At 39.8% G+C, this 11,491-nt stretch overlaps 1 protein-coding gene across 2 annotated transcripts in view; it reads left to right on the forward strand.

Moving 5' to 3' along the window:
- FAM110B (family with sequence similarity 110 member B) overlaps nucleotides 1–8,851 on the forward strand; it is a 115,064-nt gene extending 106,213 nt beyond the window's left edge. For both annotated transcript variants that reach the window (XM_082294681.1, XM_082294682.1), the window contains one exon: nucleotides 5,302–8,851. In XM_082294681.1, the coding sequence (XP_082150807.1) occupies nucleotides 5,604–6,716 (1,113 nt within the window). In that variant the 5' untranslated portion in view covers nucleotides 5,302–5,603 and the 3' untranslated portion in view covers nucleotides 6,717–8,851. The remainder of the gene's footprint in view (nucleotides 1–5,301) is intronic.
- Nucleotides 8,852–11,491: the final 2,640 nt, after the last annotated feature.

Genomic DNA, 11,491 nt, shown 5'->3' on the forward strand with positions numbered 1-11,491 from the left:
CAAAGCAGAATTAGCATAAATATATCAGCCCATATTATGCTCAGCTGTATAAGCTATTGCAGACAATGCTAGTTGTAGTTTGGGGTTTTTTGGTTGGAAGTAATATGTCAGCAGTGAAAAGTGACTGCCTTTGCCAAAGTTTACTACTTTCCCACTTGGTGGAAATTTCTCTTGTCTACATAATTCTCCCACTCTTATTTTTAGGTCACTGCAGTTCACATCATTCATGACCTTTCAAAGGTTTAAATGTATACTTGAACAGATAGATGTTACTCTTACTGTTCACTGTTCCATGTTTTAGGGAGGAACAGATTTGAAAATAGGCACTTTCATTAGTATTTTGAGTCATGGTATATATGAAAGACTATTTTATCTCCTCATGCTTTATCATGACAGTTAATATTATGTGAGATCAAGTCTACACAGCATACACATCTTTATCTAAAATTGGTTTAAAAAATGAAATACTGCTGCCATTCTGGATATGGATGACCTTTTATCAATTTCAGCCAAGTTGACTTAGGCTTTGCCTGTATTTTTAAACTTAGTAACATATATATGTGAGGATTACAGAGACAATTACCCACAGAAGAACTTGTATCAGTTTTAGGCATACATATTAGTATAACTTAGTGCATAGACCTGTAGCCAGTCGTTCTCAGCAAAGCTCTCATTTGTAGGCCTTGCAGTGACTGTTAACAAACCAGCATCTTGGGTAATGAGTAATGGGACATGCAGCTCTGAAGTGCATCCAGGTGTTAGAGGGGCCTGACATTTCCATCTGTGTCCTGTGTTCCTGTGCAGATTTTGTTTTGAGAACTCTTTGAGTCCTGGTGCAGCCACTTCTTGATTACTTATACTGGAATTTATGTCATGTTTATGGTGCATCTTGAGGTAATGGTAGTGATATTTTATCACCTGGAAAATAAAATTGACACGGGCCTTTAAATATCAAGGAAAGCAGAGTAAAGGCTGTCAGCCTTCATTATATTTATCCACTGTGCATCATCCTACCTTCTGTGCAATCTCTTCATCTGCTGTGCCAGAGGAATGAATTAAGAGCATGAGCTTCATTTTAACTTTGTCAGGTGAAGCAATGTCCTCACCAAAGTCAAGGACAGAAATTTCACTAATTACATTTGGACCACATTTTCACATTGCTTTTTGCTGCTTTTTTTGTAACTTGAATACTGCTAAAATATGTAATGCCCTTCTGTGGATACTTTTAGACATAGACTGGCTGAAACGTGGCCAATGTGTAGGAGCTACAGGGCACCACAGAACCAGGGAGTGAAGCATGCTATTTACTGTCAGTTGACATCATTCAGTCTGTGTTTAGAATGCAGTTTTGGGTATGAGAGGAAAAAATGGACTATATTATTGTACAATACTATTGTATTCATAACATTGCTAGAAATAAATACTTGCCACTATAGCGTCTGTTCATAAATTTCTCATACATTTCAAGAAACTGCATATTTAGAACATATGGGCCTGGGATTCCAAAGTTTCTGCATAGTTTATCTCCTCCTACTGTCTTGGCTTTAAATTAAGGAAAGAATATTTTATAGGAGATACATTTGTAGTTAATGTTAGTTGTATAGCTATTGCTGTTCTGGGCTGTGTTGTGTTCCCCTAAATCATGCAAGTAGGGCATTGGTTATTTAAATAGGAATATCTGACAAACATATTATGGACTAAGAGTGATTAGAGTGTGATGCCTAGAATGAATTAAATGCTTTGAATCTCTGCCTCTGCAACAAACGAATCCTGAATTGAAGTGTCTGGCTGAAAATGCAGTTTTAAAACCCCAAAACTTTGTGCATTTTGTATTCTACTCAGCAGGTCTGCAATAGTTGCAGGGTATTAGAGGAACTCAGTAAGAACTTTCAGGAAGGTTTTATTAATGTATGCATAGTATTAAATAGAACTATGTTTGAATGCATACATAAGTTTTTTGTCTTTGTTTTTCTTGAAATAATTTCTTAAGTCCAGTAGTATTGTAAGGAAGAGCAATAATGGAAATCCAGAGTGAATCCTGAAAAATGCAGGTCAGTCCATAGAAGGATTACACCTATAGAGCAGACATCTGGGTGTAAACAGAGAGAAAGGAACATTTCTTGCGTCCCTAGGTATATTTCACACATATTCTGGGCATGGGTGAAGAAAACCTATTTGCCTTTGAATTTCTGCAGGGCATTACTGGTACCACAGGTGTACACAAGAGGGAATTCAGATGCCTAATCAGTGAGTTTCTTTGGAGTCTAAGCCAGAAAAAAGCCATTTCTCTACCCTGGTTGCTTCAATGATGATCTTCACAACTGGAATCCTAAGTCTTCCTAAGACTACACTGTATTGCTGCTCTCAACCTCTATCATTAGCAATAAAAGTAATAAGTAGCAAGGCTCTGTAGTGTCTCTGTGGTGTTTCAGGTGCCCATGGCTGGTAGGAACTGAACTCACTTTCCCAGCTAGCAGCAGGATCAGGCTGCAGCCATCACCAGCACAGGCAGAAGTTTCATTAGATTTTACATTCATCCACTTCTCTTTCATCGCACTTTCTTTTTTAACTGTATCTGGTTAGTAATTTTTATCTCTCTGAGATGAGTATACTGAATAAGCTTTCTGGTGATATTCAAGTGCAGCATTTCAGTGAAATGCAGTAGTTTAAACAATACACAAAAAGTTGATTCCTTTTCCTAGCTGCGTGTTCCTTAATTTATACCAGCAGCCCCACAGGTACAAAGCCTCCATGGCTGGCCACGTAACCACTTGGCTGTTACCCCCCAGGCTCTCTGCTGGCTCAGGTGGACATTTCTGTCCTGGCTCCTCACCAGGTCCTTGCTTTTCTTTCTAGATGCCTGAAGCACATTGCCAGTTGCAGCATGTTTCTGTTGACTCCGGGGCACTTGGCTCCATACGTGCTTTCAAACAAGCACACTTGTTCTCTCAGATAAACATGCTTGCACGGTCGGATTTATTTTCCTTATTTTTTTTTTTCCTTTTAAGTGTGGTGTTGAAGCCAATGTGTATTCTCAGCCTCCTAAGTAATGCTTGCTGACATTGATGAGGGCTGTCCAAAGTGAGGAAGATGTTAAATGTTAAATGAAAAGGTTTCCAAAAGCAGCCTCAAGCCCGAGGTCTCAGTTCCCGCAGCTCTGATCTGTAGCGTGATATGTGTGGAGCCACTCACCAGGAGAATGGAGTTGGTAGCTGTCCTCTGGGGCAGGACCATGGTCACCTTTAATGACAGTGGTCAAGGAGGAAACTTGTCTTGCTTACTCAAGTAGTAACTCAGTTGGGTGACAGTGTTTAGTACAGAGAACTGCCTTGTTTGTGGGGTTTTCTTCCTCTGGATGAAACCCCTGCTCTCACATAGCTTTCATTTCCACACACAAGTATTAAATATACACATCAATGGGGTATTTATACAGGCACTTAGCCATCCAGCTCTGAGCTGGCAACATGGAAAGATTTGATTTGTGTGTATGGAAGAGAAATGTGTGTGCAGATGCATGTTGGAATTGCCTTCTGTGCATTTGGAAATTTCATACTTAATTTCAAAACAGTATCAATAAATATGTTGATTCAAATGAGGAAAGCTTTTTCTCTTTCAGAGAGACTTAGTTTAAATTCAGGAAGTCAAGCTGCTGAGGAGTTAGCTCTAGGATTTATAAAACAACATTGAAAGAGAAGTTTAATTAACATTTCACTACCCTTTCAATTGCACTGAACGCGTGTCTGGTTTATCACCCACCTAAATATGTTAGTTTGTATTTGAAGAATGCTTGTGACAGTGAGCCTTCAGGAGAAAGCTCAGCTTTTTCCTATAATCTCATTATAGCTTTCGTATATTTTATTTGCTTGCTTTGACCTTGGACAATATATAGAGAAAATTCAATGTATATATCACAAATTTCTAAACATCAGTAATTGAGGTGGTTTTCTTTTTACTGTTAATGTAAGCTGGAATTTCATTTTTTTGTGGGTTTTTTTGGTCAAAACAATGTAAACCCTGTATTAGTAAGTTGGGTATTGATGGATGAGCACACACAGGATGACAGTAACATGAAAGCAAGTCATCCCAGGGAAGGATGCTGCTCTCTGTTCCTTAGGACAGAGTGAAGAAGTAGCAGCTGCTTTTCTTTCTCTCCCTGAAGATCACAGTGATAATAGAAATGGGATATTAAAGAGGGCATCATGGATTAATGGGGCAGTAATAAAACAAATGAGACCCATTAGTGAAATCGCTGCTTGAGAAGTAGATTCTGTGATAAGTGCTCTTCAGTGCCTCGTGTAGGAAAAACTGTTTCAACACTTGTAATATCATCCGTGGTGTTGGATTTTAGACTGTTGTGACAATCTAAGTGATAGAACCTTAAAATAATTTAGAAGATAAATTTCATTTGTACTTACTGCCTGATAGAAAACCTGAATGATTATATCTACATGTTGAAGACAAGTTCTTTTTTTCAAACCCAGTCAGAATGTTTTTGCGTCTTCCCAAAATCTTGCATAAAAAAACAAAGCCATTTTCTGTTGTTCTGTTAAGCCTGTAAGGTGATCATGAGAGCTTCGAAAGCCTTTTTTTATTGCTGGAGCACTAGTGCTGTGGGTACTAGTGTTCAAACAGACTTGGAACTGGAATTGGTGGATTTAGTGACATCTCCTGTTTATATCTGTTGATTTTTTAAATTAGATTTACAAGGACAGTTGTGCATTGCACTTAAAACACTACATGTCTCTGTTTGCTCTCTGCTTTTTAGACCAGATTGTTTTCTGGACAATTTAATGAATAAGGAAAATACACTTAATTGCTGAGATTTATACAGTATGTTTCCTATAAAGAGAAAAATGTTTGGGGTTTAGAGATAAAATATGTTCACAATCCAACTTAACAAAGGCAAATATATTAATATGAAGTTCTCTTTTACTGGGAGATGGGTGGGTCTAAGTCTCTGGATTGTCTCATTCTGCTTCCCTTTCTCCCTGTAGAAATATATGGCTGTGTTGTGGTGGGGCTTAATTCTTAATTTTTTTTGAATTTCTTTTTTTTTTAATTTCCCAGTGTAATTTCATTAAATCCAAGCTCGGAGTGTAAATATCAAGCAATACATGTCTTGTAAGATGCAGAGGGGTGCTGGGCAGGAGCGGGGCAGGGGCACCCTGCGCGCTGCCTCGCTGTGCCACCCGCGGCAGCATCCCAGGCGGCGGTGGGAGAGGAGGGCCGGGAGGCAGCTGTTGCTATCGCTCTGATGTCAGGCGCTCCCGCTAACGTGTGGTTGGTTATTCTGCATTTCAGATCGCTGCCGGTCGCGGAGCGCAGAGGGGACGGCCAGAATCCCACATCTTTCAGTGAGAAGAAAGGAGTCAGCAGAGCAGACTAATACGGACTTGTGTCGGGTGCCCTTGCCCTACAAAGGCTGCCTTTAAAAGAGAAACGCAGTGTTATTTAATGAGCTGTGAGATGAGGCACTGCTGCTAACGCTCAGATCCCAGGATTCATCGGCTATTCATTGTGCTTAATGTACATGTTTCTGCACCGTGCATTTAGGAGATCCCAGAGAAGAATCCAAAACGGCTGCGGGGGAAAGACCACCAAACATGCCTACAGAAACATTACCGACAGGTAGCATGGTGAAGCCGGTCAGCCCTGCCGTGACTTTCACATCTGCCGTTCCTCTCCGCATCCTGAACAAAGGACCTGACTATTTTCGCAGGCAGGCGGAGCCTAATCCAAAAAGACTGAGTGCAGTGGAGAGGCTTGAAGCCGACAAGGCGAAATATGTCAAGAGCCAGGAGGTCATCAATGCCAAGCAGGAGCCTGTGAAGCCAGCAGTGCTGGCGAAGCCACCGGTCTGTCCCGCAGCCAAGCGAGCGCTGGGGAGCCCCACCCTGAAGGTCTTCAGCAACAATGCAAAGACTGAGAGTGGAGTCCAGAGAGAAAATCTGAAACTCGAGATTTTGAAGAACATCATCAACAGCTCTGAAGGCTCCAGCTCAGGTTCAGGGCATAAGCACGGTCCCCGAAATTGGCCACCCCACAGAGCCGATTCAACAGAGCTGAACCGACACTCGTTCGCAGAATCCTTGAAGGTTTACCCCACGCAGGGCTGGAGCAGCCCACAGGAGAGCAGCTCCAATGTCAGCAGAAGGCTGCTAGATCAGTCAGCAGAGACTTTCTTACATGTCTCTCACAGCTCTTCAGACATTAGGAAAGTAACTAGTGCAAAGCCCTTAAAAGCAATACCCTGCAGTAGTTCAGCCCCACCTCTGCCTCCAAAGCCCAAAATCGCTGCCATTGCCACCCTGAAATCCCCAGAGATTGAGGCAGTCGAGTCTGGATGCGGAGTTAGTAGAAGACCCTCCCTACAGCGTTCAAAGTCAGACTTGAGCGACAGATACTTTCGCGTTGACGCAGATGTCGAACGGTTCTTTAACTACTGCGGACTGGATCCTGAAGAGCTTGAAAACCTCGGGATGGAAAACTTTGCAAGGGCTAACTCTGATATTATATCCCTCAACTTTCGCAGTGCAAGCATGATTAGCTCAGACTGTGAACAGTCTCAGGACAGCAACAGTGACCTTAGAAATGATGACAGTGCCAATGACCGTGTGCCATACGGCATTTCTGCCATTGAAAGGAATGCCAGGATCATCAAGTGGTTATATAGCATCAAGCAAGCTAGAGAGTCACAGAAAGTGTCCCATGTGTGAGAGAGAAATCCACCGTAGAAAAAAGCAAGGACTGTATCTTTGTCTGTGAATATTCAGTTTGTGAAGGGTTGTGAAGTCTACTTGAAGTCTTGTACCCTTCTCAAATCTCTTTGTGTTGCTTGTTGTGCAATGTTTCCAAGTTGCATGCCTGTCAACATGTGAGCTGACCTGGCTTCCACTTGAACAATAACTAACTACAAAGCCTGGCTGAGCATACACATTATCTGCCAAAAGTTTAAGACATGAATCTGATTAGGGCTTCAGTATAATCAAAGTGTTTACACGGAAAGGTTATATGACTTCTTTGGTATTTATGTGGTTCCTTGTGGATTTTATATATGTCACTTCTTGTCTTAATACAGATATTGTCAACTGACGTTACTCGTTTCTAAGTTGAAACAGAATCCCTTTGGGGGGAAGAAAAGTGAAATTGGCCAAAATAAGAGGTTTAGGCATATGACGATAGGCAAAGCAGCCTTATCTCTCGTAGAAAGTGCATTATGGGCACATGAAAGCTGTTTCTAAAAGGCAAAGAATGCTATGTTCTTAAATTATGTATCGTTGTTAAACTATATATCCCTACTTGTAGTAAGGCACTGTTCAGTAAAAGTTTCTTTTTCCTAGGTAAGCTCCCTCTGTTTTACAGCAGACGTAGTCTAGTGAATCTGCTTGACCTCTCATAAACTAAATGAGTCTTGCATTTGGGTTGGTGTAAGCATTATAAGGATTTTGTATTATCCCAGCTGGAAAAGCTTAAAGAAGGTTGGAGTTAACAGATGAAAACAGCGCAGGTACAAGATTTTGTGGGTTTGATTTTTACTCAGAGATTCCTGGTCTTAAACTTTTGACAGGAATAATTAGATCCTATAGCTGATATTGAATGCCTTTATTAGTCAAAACACATCATGACTACAAACTCCATGCTGTCTTAATTTTTTTTCTAGACCTATTTGAACAGTTAATGAACAAAAATGGAAACACACAGCCATATCAATATAACGCCTCCTATTCAGAAGTAAATACATTCAGTAGCTGAACTATTATCTGAAAAAATGTGATTATGTTGTCTTGCATATGTTATATCTAAGGCTGTGAAAGTTTGTTCCAGCTCTAGGAAAGTGTAGAAACATGACAGTATGTAGCTTTTCTTTTCTTTTTCTTTTCCTCCTTAAGATGGTTAGTGCTGCCAATCAACCTGTTACAAATCTTTAAACAATCTGTGTCTTCCCAGTGGTTTAATTAACTGTCATTTCAACTGACAGTGGTGGTGTGGTAGTGGAGAAGTTGAAAGTACAGTGGTCTGCTTCATTATTATTGTATACACGATTTGAAGTAAATTGCAGCACTACCTTATACTACATCAGCTAATAGGAAACTTTTTTATTGTGTAAATGCTGTAAGACTTTGTATATACTTCAGTTGTTACGAAATCTTTAAAAGGAAGAGTGTTATGCTAATAAATAGCTCCTGGTGCAGGTATGGTAGGGTTTTTCGTTCTTATTTTCACCCCTCCCATTCTTAAAATTATATCAGGAACTCAATTGCAGTGTGTTATAGTGCTGTAGAAGGTCTTGGTTAAATAATAGTTCCAGTAAAAGGTTTCTTTTACTAAAGTGCTTTTCAGAATATAATTTTTTATAAAATAACTATAGCAGCATGATCTGTCTGAAGAACTAGAAGAGATTTTCAAGACTCCTAAAATAGCTTGCTTCTTCCTTACCTAGCAATGTTACTGTTCCTGTTTATAGCATCTGTTCGTAATGAATCACCGCAGTCTTCTGAATTATTCTTCAGTAGTGCTTATTTATATATTTGAATATTAAAGATGTTTTACAAAGTCGGGTTCTATCTTTTCTCTGAGAAGCCTGTAGCCCAACTTCTTACAGATAGCTACAGTTAATGCAGGCAAGACTGGACGCGGAGCCATGCAGCCATTTGTTTCCTATGGAATTATCCTCCATCCAGTTTTATATAATTGTTCTCTAAATGGTTGTTCATGGAGGGGGGCAAGCACACATTCAGTTTCAGCACACATTCAGCTTCAGGAGGCTACTCTATGATTTTTACAGTTGACTTCACAACCTAAGACTTACAACATTCCTAGCTCAGACAAAAAAAAAAAAGAGGAGCTCTGTATTTCAGCTACAGGCACATTTGTGACATTTTAAGCTCCATGGGTTTCAGTTGGCATTGACATCACACTGGTTTTTCAAGCATATTTTTCCAACAGTAAGTTCTGCTCAGTTCAGTGACTATTTTGCCAAGGAAAATAATGCTTGAGGGATTAAAGCCAAGTGTAATGCAGCTGTATAGCAATGAAATAAAGAAGTTAAAACTGAAATAAAAAATGCACTTATATTGTTCTCTCTCAAGTGTTTTAAGAATTATGATAAACATGCTATCTCAAGTGTTGTCAGCCAAAAACAGTAATAAAGAAGCCTTTATAACTAGAAAATGGATTAGAGCATATGCTAGTATTCTGAACTTGTTTCCCAAGGTTTGTTGGGAAGCCATGGGCTCTTGAGAAATCAAAATCATTTCCTTTTAATCACACAAGGGGTTGTGAGCTATCTGTAAGAGGGCATTTCCTCACCCAAGATCTTAGGCAACACCTTTGAAACAGCACATGTTCTGCCTTCGCCATCCCTGTTTCCTACAGTGTGCACAGGCATAAGATTTTACAGGACCTAGACCTTCACAGTCAGCTGAACTTGCAGCTCCGGTGAGATTACAGTAATAGTAATCATGGGATTGCAAAATGTCCACAAGGCTTTGAACAAACAGGTAACAATTGCCTTCTTTTGTTGCTTTATTGCTGTTTATGCAGATAGTATTTAATTATTTATGGTCTTGTTATTTACTTGTATGTTTGCGTAAAACCCAAATCATTGGTGTCCGATTGTTTTTGTATTCAAATGGGAATAACCATTATATATAATATAATATATATTATCTGCCTTTGCAGACAGGTAATCCTATCATGTCAAGAGTGCATTACTTGTCTCTGCCTTAGGAGATCCCTGAGTGCTGAATGTTGAATTCACAAAGAGTTGTAACCAGCCCAAATGCTTAATCGGAGACCTGTTCTGGTCATGCTCCTTCTGTGTCCAGCAGGCATTTACCCAGGTACAAAGTGCACAGCAGGTGTTTGCAGCTAAACAACAGCTCTTGCTGCAGCTCTGGAGGGAAATGCAAGCCTGTGGTGTCTTGTGAAAGCTGGTACTGAGTCCCTGCACTGACAGTCATGGCCACAGCAGTGGAGAAAAATGAAGTGTGTCTTCAGTGATTGATAGGAACTCATACAAACACAAAAGAAACTACCACAGAGGTTATGGTGATTCTGTTAATTTGACTTGCCAGAGTGGGAAAGGAAGAGGAAAACGGTGTGACCAAGTACACTTTGAAAGCTACCTACAGCTTTGCACAGAGATAACCGTTTATCTAAGTGAAAGAGGTGAGCATCAAAGTAAAACTGGTCTTTTAATCACTTCATGTTATATAGTAACAATGTCATGAAAAATGAGAGATAGAGGATCTGTGCCACAAATCTACATTCAACAAATACAAATACTGAAATTGTCTTTTTTTTTATGGGTAGTTTCTGCAAGGGAGACCTCTGTGCTGTGAGGGTATGCACCATCTGAGTGACCGAGGGCTTTTGAAGGGTAAACAGAGAATGATGATGCTTTTGGCAGTAATTCAAAAATCAAAAGGCATGCTCAGACAACAGAGCCAATCAGTATTGCTGACTTATCTCTTTTTACAGCAGTTTATCCATCCGTGGAGGCCGTACGCACTTGATTCTAGTCATTCAGTGAAAAACAAAGTGCTTAATGGAGCTCTGCAGTACAGAGCTGAATAATTGCAGTCTGCAGGAGAACAGGAAGGGAACGAAACCTTAAAAATAGTCATCCTGATACCTACTGGTTATGGGATGATATGTTTAGTACATTATATTCAGAGCTCCTTTGTTTGTAAGAAACTTCTTATTAAGCAGAGTAGTCTAACAAATCTGGGAGGTTCCCAGGTTTTTCCAAGGGTGTAGAACTCCTGTTCTTTGTGATTAATGCTGCCACACCAGTAACTGAACACATTAGGCTTAGGATATAAGAGCATCTGGAGTTTTGTTCCCATGAACAGTAAGGGTCTATTGCCTATTTTGGCAATGAATATAAATGCAGATATAAATGTGCTATAAAGGAGAATAAATTGGTCAAGGTGTTTTGTCCTGAAGTATAAAATAGCTCTATATTAAAATTTTTGTTACCAAGGCTTAAACATTCACTGATATTCTGAATTCATTTGACATTCCTTGCTGTCAGCAGAAAGACTCCAATAATCTGCCCTTTGAAATATGTCATCCATAGCTTAATGGGAAAGGCCATTAAAATTGTTTGTTCAGTGTAAGGACTTTTATCTCCTGATGATGGCATCTGTTAAGTGAACCTCTAAATAAGCACATTTCAATAAGAAGTATTAACCCCTAAATGCCTTTATTTTTCTCCCTGAAAGCCCAAATGGTGATCGATGGATGAGTCCTACCATTTGTTACAGTTACTACATTATTGCTAAATACTCAGTTGATGTCCCTTGGGCTGCAGTGCAGTCTATAGTGGAGACACCTACACTACTCCATCTGTCTTGCCCTGGTAGGTATGAACAGCCTTCAAGCATATTCTACATTAGATTGCTTAGGAACTTGGTTGTGGCTGCCCATCAAAACTGATTAATAACAGGAGTGACTTTTTTTAAAAAATTGCATGAAAAACAATCAT

This window comes from Coloeus monedula, assembly GCF_965178545.1.
Source record: "Coloeus monedula genome assembly, chromosome: 1".
Lineage (NCBI taxonomy): Eukaryota > Metazoa > Chordata > Aves > Passeriformes > Corvidae > Coloeus > Coloeus monedula.